The sequence below is a fragment of the Schistocerca cancellata genome, chromosome 1 (genome assembly GCF_023864275.1).
Source record: "Schistocerca cancellata isolate TAMUIC-IGC-003103 chromosome 1, iqSchCanc2.1, whole genome shotgun sequence".
NCBI lineage: Eukaryota > Metazoa > Arthropoda > Insecta > Orthoptera > Acrididae > Schistocerca > Schistocerca cancellata.
This window is the reverse complement of record NC_064626.1, coordinates 938,271,698-938,292,298: the sequence shown is the minus strand read 5'-3', so window position 1 is coordinate 938,292,298 and position 20,601 is coordinate 938,271,698. Positions and strand designations below refer to the sequence as shown.

The following is a 20,601-nucleotide window of genomic DNA, read 5'->3' as shown; positions in this document are numbered from 1 at the left end:
CTGGAATCTCTCATTACTCACAACGCCGTCCTCTCACCGTCCTATCGGTGTCAGCACAAGACTGACACCACCAGGAGACGTGCCATGCAGGAACCAGATGATCATCATCTGTCGGAGCAACTCTACTCGCCTCCTTCTCCTACGGACGCCGACACATCGCCCACAGCTCCTGTTATAACAACCGGACTTGCCGAAACGGGCAGATTGGTGCACGGGGCCCCAGCATATTCGACCCCCACGTCTCCTGTCATCTTGACCTGTTATCATCGGGGACACTTCTGTCCGTACGGAAAGCCTCCTCCCCGAGACTTAACGGCCAGTCAAACAACACCTACGGACATTAGCAATCTACAGGCCACCTCCATCAAGACCTGTGCAAAAACTTCAAAGAGGGGAAAAGTGTTGCGACTCGCCGATCTTTCAAAGTGCCGCCGCGCAATTACGCACGTCCTCTACATGCGGCGCTGTCTGCCAGCCATGCAGCAGCAGCGCCACTTAAGCGGCCAGCCAGCCAGTGGCCGCTAGACTCGGACTCAGTTATGATTTGACTGTAAAAGTGTACACACGTCTTACTCTGTTTACTTGATCTGTGACTTTCATATATTGCGTCTTCCTTGAAATATATTTGTTCAACTTGAAGTTATAACAGAAAGATTCCCCATCAACTCTCTTACGTACAAGGTACCGGGGTGAATAAGCTTCACTGCCATTTTTAGCCTGGCGTTCCTCCCACGGTGTGGCCAGCGAGACCGACACCCTAGGGAGATGGGCATCTACTCCATGACATATGTGGGAAGTTAACAGCGCAGGCATCAGAAGAGTGATCCCTGTGTTGTCAGGGGGCCACAACCAACAGGGTACATGGCAGCCCCACCACAACGGACTGGCTACCATGCTGGATATGAGGTGCAAAGAAGTCCTCGGTCATCATAGGGGCAGAAAGCGACACTACATACGGCATGGTGGAAAACACACCCAGGAAGGTGTCTTTGCCCAAGAGATGGAGAATGACTGCAATGTGACGACGAAACAGGGGGGCTAAAGATCCAATGCATGACGGACATAATGCACCATGTAAGGCGCCCTTCCCCAATCGGCTCACTCTTTGGGAAAATTTTGAAAGATGGAGGTCAGACCTGACAGGGGACCATCACATAAAGGCCAAAATGTGAGAGACTCCTTTTAGTCACCTCTTACAACAGGCAAGAATACCTTGGGCCAATTCTAACCCCCGGACCCACAGGGGGTAAGTTACCAGGAACAAAAATATAATGTAACATATGAATTACAATTTAGACAGAATAGCAATCTTACCTTAAATTTATTAAATAAATCTGTTTTCTTCATACATGTCAAGTACTGTATAAGGCAGGATCCAAGAACTAGGACATGAGCTCCAGGATCCAAATTTGTAATTGCATTTACATACAGTTCTTCGCATTCCTTAACAGATTTCCAAGTTGTTGAAAGGAGGTGATAAGCCTTATGACTCTTCTTAGGACGCCTTGCAGCTACAACTATATTTAGAAGCATTGCTTGTACTTCAATCAGGCGTCTAAACTCTGCTTTTGTATTATCTGAACAGTTCTTAAATCCATTCTGCACCAATAAACAAGACCATCCCAAAGCGAATAAACCTGTCTGGGATGTACTGGCACTGTAAATCAAGAAATATCAAGCTTTCCATCACAGAGATAAAACAAACAGAAAGCAATAACAAAATTAACAACATTATGATAAGGCCACCTCAGCAGGAAGTCACATTTCTTAGAAATCATGCAAAAATGGAATCTATAAACAAATAACAACCCACCTTTACTATGCATACAGTGGTATTAAATACTAAGATAATGAAACAACAATACTAGAAAAAGTATAGATTGCTAAGTACAGTAAAGATGACCCTTTGAGTTGGATAGGCACAATGAAAAGACTGTTACAAATCATAGCTATCAACCAGAGCCTTCTTCAGAAAAGAAAATACACACACAAAAGAAAATACACACACACACACACACACACACACACACAAACACACACACACACACACAAAACAAGCACACCTCACGCACACGACTGCTACCACCGGCAACTGGAAGGCATTCCAGTCAGAGCTGTGAATGTTTTAATTGTGCCTGTCTGCAAATCATTGGGTCATCTTTACAATGAGCAGTAATCTGTCCTTTTCCTAATATTGTTGATAATGAAACAAGATAGTCCAAGAAGAATAACACTGTACAAACAAGCTCAGATACACATTGTATATATGAGAGTCTAAGTAATGGGGTAATTCTTTTCCAACATACGTATTACGAGAATTTATAAAGACCACATAAGTGCAGATCTGACAAACACGGATGAAGAAATACAAAGAAGAGGAATAAGCAGCAAGTAACTGCAAAGCATTCATTAGGCTATGGTACAAATGCATTGTAACTGCCAATAACCTATGGAATCCAGAACAGAGAGAAGCCTGCGAGGCCACAATTATATTTTTAGCCATCGCTGACAAATAACATGTTTGCTTTGAGAAGCAAAAATTAAATAGTAGCAACTACTCAGAAAATAAATTTTATTAACCAGAGCGTACACAGTTCTCTTGACAAAAGGAGACTGGACAGATCCCAATTTTGCATCAGTGCACAACCTAAAATGAATGAATTCCTTCACAGTATTTCTCACAGCTGATTTAATGTTGAATTGTCTCTGCATCAGGCAAGGCATATGATCACGAAAATATTTATCATTAGGAGAAATATAACAAGTATGAAGGATGTGTAAAAGTTGCAAAGCTTGAGCAGTGAAGTTTACATTGCCTTGTCACTTGAAGCTCTGTGTTATGCAGTGCCAAAATTCTCATATCACTGGTCACTCTAGCTCATCCATTTATTAATTTTCAACACATTTAATCTCACAGCACTTGGTACTACTTTGCCAATCACTGTTTCCCTTACTGTGAAGAATTTACTACAAAGCAACATCAGCAGTGCACTGTCACACAATATCTTCCACAGAAGAAAAGTCTGTGTGTCTACGCATGGTATTGAATGCCACAATGTAAAATATATTATTTCTAATGAATGTCATCATTACTAGAAATAAAAATTGACAAATATAAATTTACAAGCAGCTATGGGAAGACATGTGTCCCTCCCTACTTACAATTCCTACATTATCACACAGGTTGCACAACTGCACTGGCACTTTCCTTGAAGTGTGACAAAGGCCACTGCTACGCCATTACACATTTTTGTCTACAATCAAACCTGAGTTTCTATGCAACATTTATTCAAACCTTTCACATTAAATGGCTTGAAGAATGTATAAACAATTAGGTGTACCCAGCTGCACATTTCTGTGCCTCAGTCTGGTTAGATGGAAAAGCAAGAAATGAGAAAGCACACTTTCTAATATGTACAAGAATTGGATATACATCTTAATCTCCTTCTCTCCCTGTCTCTGTACATCTCCCCCCCCCCCCCCCCCTTGTCAATCTCCTCCTCCTCCTCCCACCCTCTCTGCCCATGTTCTCCTCCCCCTTCTCTGTCCATCTCTTCCCTCCCACTCTCTGCCCATCTCCACCCCTCCATTTCTCCCCCTTTGGCCTTCAGTCTTTTTTTTTTTTTTTAATTGTTATTGAAAACTCAGATTCTGTAATAGTAATCTAATCATAAGCCAATGAGGCAGAAATATACAACTTTCCTGTTTTCTGGGAATACTGTATGCGATGAAGAAAATAAAACGACACATTACTGTGTATACAATTCATGTTTAAAACACATACACTGAGAAAAAATATATATGGGAGAAACAATCTGTCAGATTGTTTAAATGACCTGCTGTCATAGATAGAATTGACAAAGGAAATGAAACCATACATTTTTACAACAGATCATTTTCTTAATTGCTGTTTATTTTAACAGAACACTGTTGTTTAAAAAATATATAGTGTATGTCCCTGTGAACATTTAAAATTTGTATTAAATCATTTCCTTCATATATTTCATATTTATTTATACACTCCTGGAAATGGAAAAAAGAACACATTGACACCGGTGTGTCAGACCCACCATACTTGCTCCGGACACTGCGAGAGGGCTGTACAAGCAATGATCACACGCACGGCACAGCGGACACACCAGGAACCGCGGTGTTGGCCGTCGAATGGCGCTAGCTGCGCAGCATTTGTGCACCGCCGCCGTCAGTGTCAGCCAGTTTGCCGTGGCATACGGAGCTCCATCGCAGTCTTTAACACTGGTAGCATGCCGCGACAGCGTGGACGTGATCCGTATGTGCAGTTGACGGACTTTGAGCGAGGGCGTATAGTGGGCATGCGGGAGGCCGGGTGGACGTACCGCCGAATTGCTCAACACGTGGGGCGTGAGGTCTCCACAGTACATCGATGTTGTCGCCAGTGGTCGGCGGAAGGTGCACGTGCCCGTCGACCTGGGACCGGACCGAGCGACGCACGGATGCACGCCAAGACCGTAGGATCCTACGCAGTGCTGTAGGGGACCGCACCGCCACTTCCCAGCAAATTAGGGACACTGTTGCTCCTGGGGTATCGGCGAGGACCATTCGCAACCGTCTCCATGAAGCTGGGCTACGGTCCCGCACACTGTTAGGCCGTCTTCCGCTCACGCCCCAACATCGTGCAGTCCGCCTCCAGTGGTGTCGCGACAGGCGTGAATGGAGGGACGAATGGAGACGTGTCGTCTTCAGCGATGAGAGTCGCTTCTGCCTTGGTGCCAATGATGGTCGTATGCGTGTTTGGCGCCGTGCAGGTGAGCGCCACAATCAGGACTGCATACGACCGAGGCACACAGGGCCAACACCCGGCATCATGGTGTGGGGAGCGATCTCCTACACTGGCCGTACACCACTGGTGATCGTCGAGGGGACACTGAATAGTGCACAGTACATCCAAACCGTCATCGAACCCATCGTTCTACCATTCCTAGACCGGCAAGGGAACTTGCTGTTCCAACAGGACAATGCACGTCCGCATGTATCCCGTGCCACCCAAGGTGCTCTAGAAGGTGTAAGTCAACTACCCTGGCCAGCAAGATCTCCGGATCTGTCCCCCCATTGAGCATGTTTGGGACTGGATGAAGCGTCGTCTCACGCGGTCTGCACGTCCAGCACGAATGCTGGTCCAACTGAGGCGCCAGGTGGAAATGGCATGGCAAGCCGTTCCACAGGACTACATCCAGCATCTCTACGATCGTCTCCATGAGAGAATAGCAGCCTGCATTGCTGCGAAAGGTGGATATACACTGTACTAGTGCCGACATTGTGCATGCTCTGTTGCCTGTGTCTATGTGCCTGTGGTTCTGTCAGTGTGATCATGTGATGTATCTGACCCCAGGAATGTGTCAATAAAGTTTCCCCTTCCTGGGACAATGAATTCACGGTGTTCTTATTTCAATTTCCAGGAGTGTATATTATAGTTTGGATCACTTAATACTTTCACCACAAATGTTTTGGACATGGAAGGCACTATAGATGTGCGGTTTTCACAGAACTGAATTGTAAGCAAGGGCTTGTATTTGCAGCCAGTACACAGATTTTGAGATGTTTATGAAAGTGCAGTTATTTATAACAGTTACATATTTTTAAAAGAGACACTGTCTATTAGCAGTAAAATCCTAAAAGTAGGGTAAAAGCCAGTGCTAGTAGTTTACAAGTTGTCATATTATGAATGTCGTAAACACCAACAGCTCTTTGTTCCATCCTAATGCTTAGATGCTAGGTAACAACATAATGTTTGTTTACATTGTGTTGCGTGTAAACTGCAATGGTCCTGTCAGTTATTGTGTGATTGTGTACACATTAGGATATGCTTGGAAGATGGTATTTCGCAATGCAGAAAAAGTGGACACGCTCATAGTTACGGTGAATGTAGGAAGAATTCTTTTTGTTTGTGTACGATTTACATCGAAAAGATATCCTAGTAGACGACAGACATCGTGACAATTATTGTGAACCTCTTCAAACAACTGCATGTAAGTAGTAGTGTAACATCTAAAATACGCAACAGGACAAAACGTGTGACTAGAGACGATGATGAAATTAATGTTCCGGCTGCTGTAGCAGTAGATCTACAAAGTAGTTCCTGTGCAATTACATGAGAAAGTGGTATGAGTCAGCCAATGTATTATGCCTTCTCCAGCATCGTAAGTTCCATCCCTATCACATCTCTCAACATCAAGTGCTGCATGGAACTGATGTTGCAAATCGTGTGAACTTCTGTACACAGGCATTAAGACATGATACTCTGGACATTTCATGTATCTTGTTTACGGATGAAGCAAAATTTACTAATCATGGTCAAATAAATCTCAGTAACATGCACCACTGGTCTGTTGACAATTCCCAGTGGCTTCATCAGCTGGAATGTTACTGTCCATAGAGTTTAAGCATGTGGTGTGGAATAGTGCACCAGTCACCTCACAGGCACATTGTTTGTGGACAGAACACAAATCATGGCCAAGTATCTTCAAGGATTGTTTCCAAATCAATGGATTGGACAAAGAGGACCTGTACCTTGGCCAGCCCGTGCCCCACATCTGAAGTTATTGGATTCTTTTTTATGGTGGAAGCTGAAAGACACTGTCTACATGAACACATCAATGACACAAGATGATATGAAATGTATTACTGCTGCTTGTGCCGCAACTTCTGCTGAAATGCTAGAACATGTGCAGCAATCATTGTATGGCAGACTGCAAGCTTGTATGTGTTAACACTAATGGTGGTCGTCTTTCTGAACACAGGCTTTGAAAGTACACTTGTTCTTTACATGTCAGATCCCACAGAGGTATTGTATTCATCTTTGTTTGCCTTTCATTTGTCCTAGGCTCTGTCCCATTTAACAACATGACACCCCTGGCTGCACATACCCATGTCTAATTCGCATTTGTTTGTGCCACCACATTGAACAGACAACTGTCAGTGTTTACAATGTTCAAACTATGATATCCCACAAAATACTTGTACTACACTCTTGCGAGAGACACCGCTGACATTCTCTGATTAGATCAGATTAGATTAATTATTCATTCCATAGACCCATAAAGAGGGAATCCTCCTGGGTGTGGAACATGTCAGATAAACACATTACAAAAATGTAATTAGAAAAACTTGAGTTTAATTAATTTTAATGATCCTCAGTCAATAAACAGTAAAATTATGTACATGAATTAAATTTGAACTTCTAATATTTACAGGTTTAATACTTACATCTGCTATTATTAAATCCATCATTCAGACATTTGCTATTTTCTTGGCTATTACAACTAAGTATTGTCAAAAATTAAAGTAAATTATTCATTTCAGTGATCCTCTGTTAAGAACAGTCAGATTATGTACAAGATTTAAAATTAAACTTCCACTATTTACAGACTTAAGACTTACATCTGCTTTACATACATCCATCACTCACACAGTAGGTAGTTACTTGGCTGTTACAATCAAGTATTGTCAAAAATTAAAGTATAATAAATTTTCATTAAAATGGTCTACTGCACTTGTTGAGATAACTCATGGTTGAAATAGAAAGAGTTGGCCACCAAAAACTCTTTTAAATTATGTTTAAATTGTGCCTTGTCTGAAACTAAACTCTTAATGATTGCTGGTAAGTTATTGAAAATATGCGTTGCTGAATACTGGACCCTTTCTGAGGAAGAGTAAGTGATTTTAAATCTTTATATATATTGTTCTTATTCCTAGTATTGATACTGTGTACTAAGCAGTTAGTTGGAAAAAGAGATGTATTATTTACAACAAACTCCATTAAGGACTAAATATACTGAGAAGCTGTGGTTAATATGCCCAGTTCTCTGAATAGGTTTCGACATGATGTTCTTAGATTTACACTACTCATTACTCTTATTATTCGCTTCTATACTCTAAACATTTTTTCTCTGTTTGTGGAGTTACCCCAAAATATGATACCATATGACATAATGGAGTGAAAATAAGCAAAATATACCAGTTTTTTTATATTTATAACTCCTATGTCAGACATCATGTCTCTACTGTTATTGTGGTACTGCCAACAGGCATTGTTCCATTGAAATGTTTGCACCTTTTGCAAATAAAAACACATTCGAAACTGATAGCACTATGTATGGGTTGCAAATTTGGGATGCTGTCAACCATTCTAATTTGTGAATGCCACACACAATAGCGTCTTCCATTACCGAAATATTTGTGGTGCAAGTTTTAAGTGATTCACACTGTACATTAAAAGAATAGGTATGTAAACGCATGTGTATTCTCACATGCAGCGTCATGTCAAGATTTCAAAGTAATTGGCAGTGAACTTTAGACATTTAAGAATTTAGACAAACATAAGATTTTTGCTAACAACTTTCCCGTTTTATATACCTACTTTCCAAGTTCTGTGAGCACGAACATACACAAGCGTATTTTTTATATACGAAGATAAGCTGAAAAGTTAATATTTTTGGCATTTCTTTCATGTAGTATGCCAAAATAATGGAATGTTATGAATAATCTACATTCATCTGTAGAAAGATATCCAATTTATCCTTTGTTTAACAGCAATAGACAAAATACAAAAATACATCTTAAGCTACTTCTCTTATGAAATAATAAACCAATAATGGTGTGCATCTGTGTGTTCCATTGAGTTCTTGTTTCCATTTTATGCACAACATTTTGACGACCAACCCAGCCATCTTTTTCAGATGCTGCAAGTTTTGCTGTTATGCTTATTAACTGCTTGAACTCCAACCTGAATGTGACTGCTGTTAGTCTTGCACCACTATTTATCACCGAGTTTGATTTCCAACACCCACTATGCCCTTTGATGAGATCAACAACAGTTCACAGATGGTTGGAGTCTTGGCAGCGAGTATACATAACAGCAAAACTTCGAGCACCTGACAAACATTGCTGAGTCGGTTGTCAAAAGATTGAGCATTAAATGGAAACAACAACTCAGCACAACATCTATAAGCACACCACCAACCAAGCATGATGAGAAAACCTGAGATATCAAATAACACGATGTGTAGAAATCGATTCTGCGAATTTTCCTTAAACATTCTTTAATACAAAATAGGGAATTTGCTTCACATTCATGTACACAATTTGTAAAGATGGAAAGTATAAAATATGACAGTCCACTGTACTAAGGTGATCTCTTTTTTACTAGACAATTGCACAGTTACATAAACAATTACAGAAAACATAAATTGTATTACTGAGTTAGCGAGGTGTCATTATATAGCAGTAAGACTGCCTTACTCAGCTAATCTTAAAATTATGATAATGAAACAAAAATTAACTTACGTTGGTGACAGAGTTTTATAAAAGTTGGCTACATCACTGAGGGTCGCAGTCAAATGCTTTACAGTCCAGTCTGTATGCTTTACGGTTAGTTCTGCAATTAACTGTTTGACATACGCTTGTGATGTGCTGTCCCTGTATCTCGGTAAAGTTAACTGTAGAACTTTGCAAATGCCTCGTACAATATTTTCCGTAATACCTGTAAAAGTTCATGTAGTATGTGAATATCACTAAAGAACACTAAAATACTTAACGCAAATGTGCTGTAAGCAAGAAAACAGTTTCTCATCTTAAAATTTAGTACTGCATAATACAGTAGTAAAGCATTCTGCAAGAGTAACCACAAAAAATATTAACAAAAACAATTCAATATTCATTCTCAGCTGGCAGTACCATTAGAATTATAGTCAATTAATGATCTATAAATTATAAATTCTTTCTTTACAACTCTACAGACTGTAGATGGGGAAGATCCTGCCATCATGAACATGTCATAGATGATAAAGAGATAATTTTCTATCAGTCCTTTATCCTCAGAACTGAAATAATCAATATTTAAGCCAAAGAATAGTGGAATATCTTCCTTTGGTGGAAAACTGTTCATACACACATAAAGTCAGTCAGTTAATAAGATGCTCAGTAAACAGTGTCAGCCTTTCTACTCCTAGTTTCGGCAAAGGAGCACCAATTATTTAAGTTAGCTAGCCTGAGCAGTTTTCAAGATGAATTTTCTGCGTTTAGATGTTACTAATGATGTTATGCTGGGTTCAATATTGATGCTACTACTGTTATAAATATAACTGACCTTTCATCTTACAACTGTCAAGCAGAAATAGTCCCCTTAGCTCAATGAGGGCAAAAAAATTAATACGATGTGTGGTCAATAAGACATGCAACACGTTTCCCTGGAAACAAATCGGTTTTATTCAGGATTCCAATACACCCATTCTTTTGGCAACAAAACTCTAGTTTTCCACATAATCTTTGTTCAATGCAATGGCTTTATGCCACCTTACTGGGAGAGCCTGTATGCCTACTTGGCATTACTCTACAGGTCAACATCAGAGCCAACATCTTGCTGCATCAATAACTTCCAAATCATCAACGTACTGCTTCCCATGGCATGCATCCTTATTGGGCTAAACAGACGGAAATCTGAAGGTGCAGGATCAGCACTATAGGATGGACGAGGAAGAACAGTCAAATGAAGTTTTGTAAGCTCCTCTGGCATGTGTAAACTTGTATGAGGCCTTGCACTGTCATAGAAAAGGAGAAGTTTGTTTGCATTTTTTGTGGCGATAAACTTTCTAAAGTCATTTCTTCGATTTCCTGAGGGTAGCACAATACACTTCCAAGTCGATTGTTGCACCATGAGGGCACCACTTCATGTGCTGCCATTTTATTTCTGGTTCAAAGTCATGAACCTATATTTCACCACTTGTAACAACATCCAACAAAAAACTGTCACGACCAGCCTCATAGTGTGCAAGCAATGCTGCAAGACAGTCCTTGACTGCTCTTTATGGTCTTCTGTTAGGAGGCAAGGAACCCAGTGGGAACACACCTCTGAGTACCCCCACTGGTGGACGAATGTGTCAGCAGTACCAACAGACACATCCAGTTGTGCAGCAAGGTGTTTGACTGTGATACATCAGTCAACTCTAATGAGAGTGTCAGCATGTTACAACATCACAGGAGTCACATCTATGTGTGGCCGGCTGGAACGCGGAAGATCGGACACGTCTGCACGACCCTGTTGCGATGACGACAGATGTCGCACTCAACAGCTCACTATGCTTTTGTTCACTTCCAGGTCTCTGTAGACATTCTGCAAGTGCCTATGAATATCTGAAATGCTCAATGACAGCTCTCGGCTTGGAACACACCTCTGTTACAGATGTCATTTTGAAGGCTGCATAGAGATTTCCACCTATTGGAACTTCATGAAACTATAGGGGCTGAAGCAGAAATGTTCCACAATACGTCACAACAAATTCCTTATTTTTTCAACTGAAACTGGCCAAGAAAAAAATATGTCCCATTACCTATTGAATGCCTCTCGTACTTGACATGACACAATCTCTCAATTATACAAACCCAAATCTACCACATGAGAATAGTTCACCGTAACACTGTCTAAGACGATAATCCCTGGATGTAAAAAGCAATATGAAATAATCTGAATAACTGTGGTTACTATTAAGGGAACTAGAACGAATGTGAAGTGGGCATCTAACAAATCCAAGTCCCATTATAAAAGAGGTGATGACTGAGGTGATTATGCAACTGTCTTCTTCCCTCATCTTTCCCCATGTCTCTATGGGATCAACACTGTTACATGGGTTTTTGCAGTGTTAGTACAAGCTGGTGACTGGGTGCCCTTGTCAACACCATCATCCTCCCCATGGATGGAATTTGTGAACCCCATCTGTTTACTTCTAAAGTAAAATACGTGCTCAAGTGTGAGAAAGTTTTCTATATGTTTATGTAGCATGTATCTGAGGCAGGACTTTGGTACCAGTCCGGTATTTACCTAGTTGGATATGGGGAAACTACATACCACCCTGTTGTCACAATAGAGCCCACAGTTACATTATTGGTACCTGTGACAAGACTGGACTTTTACTGATTTTTTGGACAATAATGAACTTCTATAATATTGTTATGTTTGTTTAAGGATTGTTGAGCATCTGTTCTTTCATACATGTGGTATTAGTTGTGACAACCTGCCTGTCCACTACTGCAAACAACTGGCAATTAAATTTGAATATATTTTCTACAGCCTGAATCTCATTAACCCACAGATTTAAAATAAATACCAAGACATATTTTATCATTCAGCTTCAGAAACTGTAAATAGTTTCTTCATAAACCAACAACGGCATGTCACTTATTTAATTGTATCTCAGGGAGATATGCTATATTTTCAGCACTGCATAAAAGTAAAGCACTAATGAGAACATTTTAAAATTTTTTTACACATTATTCTGTTATACCTATTGCTGTTGTAATTTTGAATTATTTTGCAGGGTACTAACAGAGAAAATTGTATCCCCCAAATTGTCCCTTCCAAAGATGAAGAAAACGGAGAAATATGAGAGAAGTACGATTCATCATGCCATACAAAAGGGAAAAAGGTCTTTTTCTGTGTAAATGGCATGACAACTCCATTGTTTCCACAGTATAAAATAAAACTGGTGTGGAAACAATAACTATTGTTACAAATACATTTACAGTGGTCAAGGGAACACATTAAAGTTCTTCCTTCAATCCTCTATCCTGACAATACGACAAGCATGTGTAGAATTAATCCAATGTATCAAAATGTGAAACAAATTAAACATGAGTGCAAATTACACATTTAAAGCAAAAGTAACTAGTTCAGCTGTCACTGCACACAAGGCCTTGATACTCTACCACAAAAATGGAAAACTCTATAACTCAAATTTCTGATAAAGTGCCTAGGTGTAGTTGAGGAGGTATGTGATGCCATTGAAAGGATCTGGACAAACCCCACATGCCAACACTCAAATATCACAGCAGACGACTTCCAGCATGATGAAATGAACCGCCTGATAGTGAAAATACTGAAAAGAAGGCGTGTTGGAATAAACTGTAAGATGTCAGCACGTACCCAGAGCAAGAAATTTAATGTGGGACTGTGTGTGGAATGTTTTGCAACTTATCATACCAAGTATTAGTTACTTTTGCTTTAAATGTGTAATTTGCACTCTTGTTTAATTTGTTTCCTTCAGCATCAAAATAAGTAACATTTTCATAACATTGGTGTTTTGCTCTCAACAGAGCTTAGCATTACATATACAGGGGTGAGACAAAGATATATATATATATAAAAACAAACAAACAAACACAGAGCACATTATCAAGCCTAATGGAAATGCCACGTGACTACAGCCTCCCGTTGGGTAGACCGTTCGCCCGGTGCAAGTCTTTAGAGTTGACATCACTGTGGCGACTTGCGTGTCAATGGGGATGAAATAATGATAAAGTCAACACAACACCCAGTCCCTGAGCGGAGAAAACCTCCTACCCAGCCAGGAATCAAACCCGTGCCGTTAGGTATGACATTCTGTCGCACTGACCACTCAGCCACCAGGAGCCTAATACAGTGTAGGAAACCTTCAGGCATTCAAAACAGTTTCCAGTTGCCTCAGACTGGATAAATACAGATCCTGTTTGGTTTTCAAGGGAATCTTACATCATTCTTCCTGCAAATTAGTGGCCAAGTTCAAGCAATGGTGACGGAGGTAGATAGCGATCCTGCACCCTTCTCCCCAATGTAGACCACAGAGGCTCAATAATATTGAGATTTGCTGACTGTGGTGGTCAGGGCAAATGCACCAATTTATCTTCGTGCTCACAAAACCAGTCCTAGATGATGCGAGCTATGTCAACAATGGCCCTGTTATCTTTGAATACAACACCACCACTGGGAAAAAACATTGTACCATATGATGAACCTCATCAGCCAAAATGGTGACAATCTTTGGCAGAAATGTAACCTTTTGCAGTAACTATGGGGCATAGGTAATACAATAATATGGCACCTGAGAACATCACCAAACCCTCACAATGATTCACTCTTGGGATGTAAACTTGACCATAAGTTGGAAATAAGCATTAAGAAAGACTCAATACACCAAATCAGTTTCTTCCATTGTTTCATAATCCAGGTTTTATGGCCTCAGCACGATGTTTTCTTGTTATGGGCATCTGCATCACTTATGAGTGATTTTGGAATGCAAGCTAGCCTGGCAATTTCCTGTTTCTGGAGTTCTCTTCACCTTTTTTAACTGACAATGTTCAAAAGTGCAGCATTCAGTTCTACAATGACTTCTGCAACTGCCGTCCCCTTATTTTTCATCACAATCGTCTTCAACGACCATCTGCCTCTATCACTCAACACACACTTTGCCCGCATTGTGACTTAGCTGATGATGTTTTTGCACTTTCGCTGTATGCGGTATACATCTGATAAGGTGCCTCTTGAAACACCAAACGCTTTGGCTACCTTGGTTATGGAAGCACCTGATATCAAGCACCTACAATTTACCTGCTTTCTAATTCACTTAGCGCCAACAGAACACTGTTCTGAACATGACTAACACTTGCAACATATTGAGGACAGTGCACAAATGCCATTTGTGAACAGTTACACCACCGCAACCAGCAGATATGGCTAGTATCTGAATTATGTTCCAGCATCCATTTCTCAGTGTTTCTACATTTTTGTCCAACATCTGTATGGTGTGGTTTACTATATTAAAACTGTACAGGTAAAAACTTCTTTTTCACTTTAATTCTTCTTTTTAAATGTAACAAAGAAGAGGTAAAAGTAATAAACATGAAAAAATTAACAAAAACATAATACAGGCACTAATGAGTTAACCCGCAAAGCTGATTCCATAGGGTGCAATCTCTCCTCTCCAAACCCTGGAAGCAAAATGTTACACACTTGGGTATCCAGGCAGGTCAATTATATGACCGTATTATATGTTTATTTCAAATCAGGGCTCCTGATGGCAATGACTGAATGTACAGCAGAAGAAAAAAAAAAAGAGAGGAAAAATTGAATGAAGTGCTTTTACTAACTTAAACTGAATTTTCAAAACCAGTGTTCCAATGTGCCTGAAAAGGAGAGACTTATGAGTGGCGCATATTAATGGTCTTTTAACGTGGAACCTACCAAACACCGCACTTTGTTCAGCAAGCAATGGAGAAATGCATGTGGAGGTGACTGAGGCAGATAAGAAAACAAATAAATGGATACGGAAACACACTGGAGTAGAAAAGGTAATCATGATCATAATGAAAATTAAGTGGGGGTTCATAGAACATGTAGCCAAACTTAAAGATGTAGATTTTACATGAAATGTGTTAGATAAATGATGTTAAGAAAAACACTACAGATATATGTACTCACAAAACGGAAATTCACATGCACAGAAAGTCTAATGGGGGCGTTTCTAGCAGTGGATGTGAAATGGATGATGATTACTTAACAGGGGATGTTTAAGGCCCAAGTGACAAAAGCCACCACATGGAAGCCAAGCTGTGAGGGGTACCAGAGGTGTCACAACTGTAAGATTTCCATAGATGATGTATCACAGCTATTAGCCCACGTGCAAGATTGGTCAACTGTGTTTATCACAATTAGTAGCAAAAACTGATGTGAGTGAGAGTGTATGGATGAAAAGGGGTGAGGGGGGGGGGGAAGGTAAAATAAGTCACTTGTACAGAAGTATGTTCTCAAACTGTCCCTAATTGTTATGGTGAATGATGGTCACTGAATGGTGAAGGTGACAGCCATAGCATACTGACAAGAACCATACCAGCATTCACGTGTAAGTCAATATGGCTTATTCAATTTAATGTGACCACCTCCAAAGCCAAATACTTAGTATCTGCTGCCTTTAATATGGAAGGATCTGTGTTTAATTTCCAGTAGTTCCTACACTATCTCGTGAGGCCAAATGAGGAGCTGCTTGAATAATGAAGCAGTGGCATAATCAGGATTCATCTACTGGCAATAACAGTTGGAGGAACTGGCAGCAAGCTGATATACTGGCAACAACAACAAGAGGGATTGGCAACATGCTGAACACGTCTCATGATCATACAGTGCTTCTTGTGCTGCCTTACAGGCAGAGTCAGCCAGTGCGAACAGGCCTCAGACCTAATACTCGAGTGGTGTTTAACTTGATTTCAGTAAGATTAGTTCGGGGCTGAAAGGACAGCAAGGTCATCAGTCCCTAGGTCCAAGGACAGTTCATATGGAATTAGCGGAGCCCACCAGGAACATGTTCTGATTATTAAAGTACGTAGGAGCAGTAAAATCAAGGCACTGAAGGCACTACTGATGCCACAGATGATAAATAATTTATGGAGAAGTATATAGATCAGGTTGTTAAAAAGGTCAGAGCAGAGGGGTCTCCTATGACTCACACATGTTGAGAGAAAGCCCACCTGCACCTGTTTCAAAGCAACTTGATTCAAAGAGAGGACAGTAACAAAGCAAAGAAACCCTTCAACTCAGAAGGTTCACAAGAGTACAAGTAACAGGTTAAAAATGTATGAGAATAAGTCAATTATTATCCACAATTTACTTATATTTTTGTTTATTATGGTAGTACTGTCATTTTACATTGATGAAGCATGCTTTGTTTATTTGTCGTTATATCTTTGCAATTTTCAAGCTGCTAAGTTAGTCTTGTTATCGCTGCTGTGCTGTTAATCATGGCTGCTCTGCTGTCTATTTGCACAAAAAAAGAACAACCTTCACTGATCTGTTTTTTGTAGTCGGAAGGTGTATCAGGGGACAAAATTCATCGAAGACTTTCAGTACAGAATGGGAACAGTGTTTTGCCACAACAGTGTCTACGAATGAATTGAAAAATTTCAAAATGGTCGCACAAGTGTTACACATGATGGAGCCGGACAACCGTTTACTGCCACAAATGAAGAAACCATTGAGCGTTCACATGAAATGATTCTCTTAGACGATTAACTATTGATGAAGTGGCACATCGTCTGCAAATTAGTTAAGGTTCTGCCTACGCAATCATCTACTACAGACGTGGGTTTCATAAAGTTTGTGCAAGATGGGTCCCAAAACGACTCACACAGCTGCATAAAGAAACGCTCTTAGACATCTGCAAAAAACATTTTGACCACTATGATAAAGAAGGGAACAACTTCTTAGACAGGATCATTACTGGTGACAAAACACGGATCCCATCATTACAAGCCAGAGAGTAAATGGCAGAGTAAGGAATGGAAACATCCAAATTCGCCGTGCAAGAAGTAGTTCAAGACCCAACTGTCCGCAGGAAAACTGATGCTTATTGTTTTTTGGGATGCACAGGGTCCAGTACTGGAACATTATGGGGAAAGGGGCACAACAATAAACAGTGTATGTTACAGTGAGATGCTTACTGCCAGGCTAAAGACTGCAATTTGAATCAAACGCTGAGGATTGCTGTCAAAAGATGTTGTGTTGTTGCACGACAATGCCCATCCGCATACTGCTGCTGCCTACACTACTGAAACGCTCCAGAAACTCAAATTTGAAGTACTGGATCAACCTCCATATAGTCTCGATCTAGCCCCTTCTATCACTTGTTTGATCCACTCAAACAGGCACTAAGGGGCCACCGATTTGCCTCAGACGAAGCAGTGAAAGAAGCAGTGCATTCGTGGCTTGCAGCTCAACTGAGAACCTTCTTTTATGACGGCATCAGGAAGCTTGTACAACAATGGACCAAGTGCGTTGAAACATAAGGAGACTACGTCGAAAAATGATGTCGTTGTAAGTTTCCTATTTGATTACAATAAAATTTTATAACTACTTTGTGGATAGTTTATTGATTACCCTCTTAATTAACATCAGCTGGACTGTCAATAACAAAAACAAGATAAGAGAAATTGATAGGGCAGCAGGTGTGCATAAAATCTAAAAGCAATTAAAACAAGAGTAAAAGAGGCAATTGGCAAAGGAGATAGCATTGAGGTTCCCCCAGAGCCAGCATGCAACAGGAGATGCCCCAAACATAACCACTCTGCCCCCACACTGAAGGTAGTTTAAAATCACATATCTAGAATAAAAACCACTTTTACGGAGAAAATGAAGAATTAGTTCAACTTTCTCTGAACCATCTGCCAATATTAAGAGACAAAGAACTCAAAAGACAATGCTTAGCATGGAGGGCCAAGAAAAGGAGGGCATTCCATCAGGAAATGAGGTATGGTACTAACTACAAGGCTCTGCAACCACAATGTGGAGGTGGCTTGGTGCAGGATGGAGTCTTCGTTCTGGGAGGAATGGAAGGAGAAGCCCAATGTAGCAGTAGTCTCCTTGATAGTGTGTAGGTTATTAGATGGGGCAGGAGCACACTATATGTTGTTCCATCTCTGAGTGAGTAGAGGTCTTATTTACACCCACAAATCTGCACCTGGAATTGTCAAAGTGAATGTGGGGTGAGTCATCATTTCTCTAGTCAAACACGTCATTACCTAGAATATCCACACGTTGTGGACTCAGGGAAAGACAACTGAGCAGACAGTACATCACAGGGTGACAAGAGTAACAGTAATCAATAGCCTGGAGACTGTTCACTGAATCACTGCAAATTAAAAAACATGATCTAGAAAGGCATGCTTAAAAAAATATAGGGCTCTGTTAATCACAATAAGCTCCATCATAAAACCACTATATGTTGTTGGCAATGAATGTTATTTCTAATCAGCATGAGACGTAAAAGCACATCCCATCCTAGCGTTCACTTTAGAGCCGGCAATGTAAATGGCAATTGAATCCTGATACTCTTGGAGAACTGAAACAAAAATATGCTAACAAGTCCTGGATCTGACAAACCTTATGATCATGGAATAGATCAGTCCTAATTTATGGCCTCAGCATCAACCATGGAGGGAGAGCGCGGGGAAAAACACAAGGAGTACATTCTAAGGAGGTTAGGTGGAAGTCTCACCAGAAGGCTGCGAGGCCCATTCCAATGTAAATCCACGTGAGAGTGAGTGTCAGGTGGTTGATGACCTTTGTATGCAAAAAAGTGGTAAGTTGGATGATGAGGAAATTGTTGTGTGGTGCAACAGCTGGCATGTTGGTTCAGAAGACAGAAGATTCTCACATTGGCAAGAAGACTGTCTATGGGACCAGTCTGAAAGGTGTCAGTAGCCAGTCAAATGCCATGATCATGGACTGGGTCTACCAAATTCCAAGCTGAAGTTGCCACCTGGCAAACATAGTCCTGTCAAGATAAGACCAGGGCTGAGTAAATGTGGAGAAGAGTGGTATGTTCCAGACCCTAACATGTTGACAAGGAAACAAAGTGTTAAGCTCCTGCACTCTCATCTAGTCTTTTACTTGACAAATATGGGACAGCCAAATCAGCTTTTTATCAATGAGGCAGCCCAAAAAATGGGATTGTCTACAACATCCAAGTGCTGGTTAGTTAATCTCCCATCCTAAAATCAAGACAGTGGCCACTTCCTTCGCCGCCTTTCCAGAGATTCTGCCCTGTTACCACCAGACTCCTTGTTGGTCACTGCAGATGCGACATACTTCTCACCAACATCCACCACATCCGTAGCCTTGCAACTATGAAACACTACTTTTCCAATGTCCTCCTGATGCTAAACCCAACATCTCTTTCCTAGTTCTCCTAGCCCACCACATCCATACCAACAATTATTTTACTTTTAAAGGTCGAATACATAAACAAATCCACGGTACTCGCACAGTACCACCCAACACCAACTTATTTATGGGCCATCTGGAGGAAACCTTCCTTTCCAATCAACACCCAAAACCCCTTTTCTAGTTCAGTTTCCCTGATGACATTTGCATGATCTGGACTCATGGCAGATACAACCTTTGCTCCTCCCTCCATAAACTTAACACCTCCATTCAAACACATTACCTGCTCCTCCTCCAATTCAATGAGCCACCATCCTAGATGTTAATATCCACCTCTCCATAAATACTTCTGTTCACGTCAAGCAGACCATACACCAACAGTACCTCCACTCTGACAGCTGTCACCAGTTCCTTCTCAAAAAGTCTCTTCCATGCAGCCCACCCATGGACACTGCATCTGCCGTTTAAAACAGGAGTTGACGAAATATACCAATAACCTTACCTGCAATCCTGTAACAGGCATCTCCTACTCAACAAAAGGCAGGGCTACATTTGAAAGGAGCAATGTTATTCATCAGCTATGCTACAATTAGTATGCAGCATTATATGTGAGTGCAACAAGTAACCAACACTCCACCACACGAATAGCCACTAGTAAACTGTGGCAAACTGCGAACTAGTCCATCCAGTTGCCAAACATGCTATGCATCGCCACAGTAATGGCTTCAAAAGCTACGTCATTTCATGTGCCATTTGGACACTCCCTTCCAAGACTAGTTTCTCTGAACTACAGAGAATTCTGTCTTTAGCATATCCTGCACTCTCGCAATCCCCTTGGCTTAAGTCTCCACTAACTTGTTTCTCACTGCCTCACCTTACCTCCTTCCTTCTCTCTTCTGTCCACACCACTCCCCCAATCCCGATCGGTCCTCCCCTCTCCCACCAGCCTCCCTCCGTCTATCTCTTTTATGCTCAATCTTGTGAACTCCTTTTGTATTGTTATGCAGCTGCTGAGTCATCTTGCAAAAACTTGCCTCACACTACCCTGCCACCCACTCCTTGCCTCATGCATCCTAACCCCTTCCCACTTCCATCTACCAAGGCAA

The 20,601-nt window shown here is 40.9% G+C and overlaps 1 protein-coding gene across 1 annotated transcript in view; it reads right to left on the bottom strand.

Moving 5' to 3' along the window:
• LOC126191492 (eIF-2-alpha kinase activator GCN1) overlaps positions 1-20,601 on the bottom strand; it is a 271,290-nt gene that overhangs the window by 230,829 nt on the left and 19,860 nt on the right. Inside the window, exons 3-4 of the mRNA XM_049932385.1 lie at positions 9,322-9,517; positions 1,315-1,657 (exon numbers count right to left, since the gene is read on the bottom strand). Coding sequence (XP_049788342.1) covers positions 1,315-1,657; positions 9,322-9,517 — 539 coding nt within the window. The remainder of the gene's footprint in view (positions 1-1,314; positions 1,658-9,321; positions 9,518-20,601) is intronic.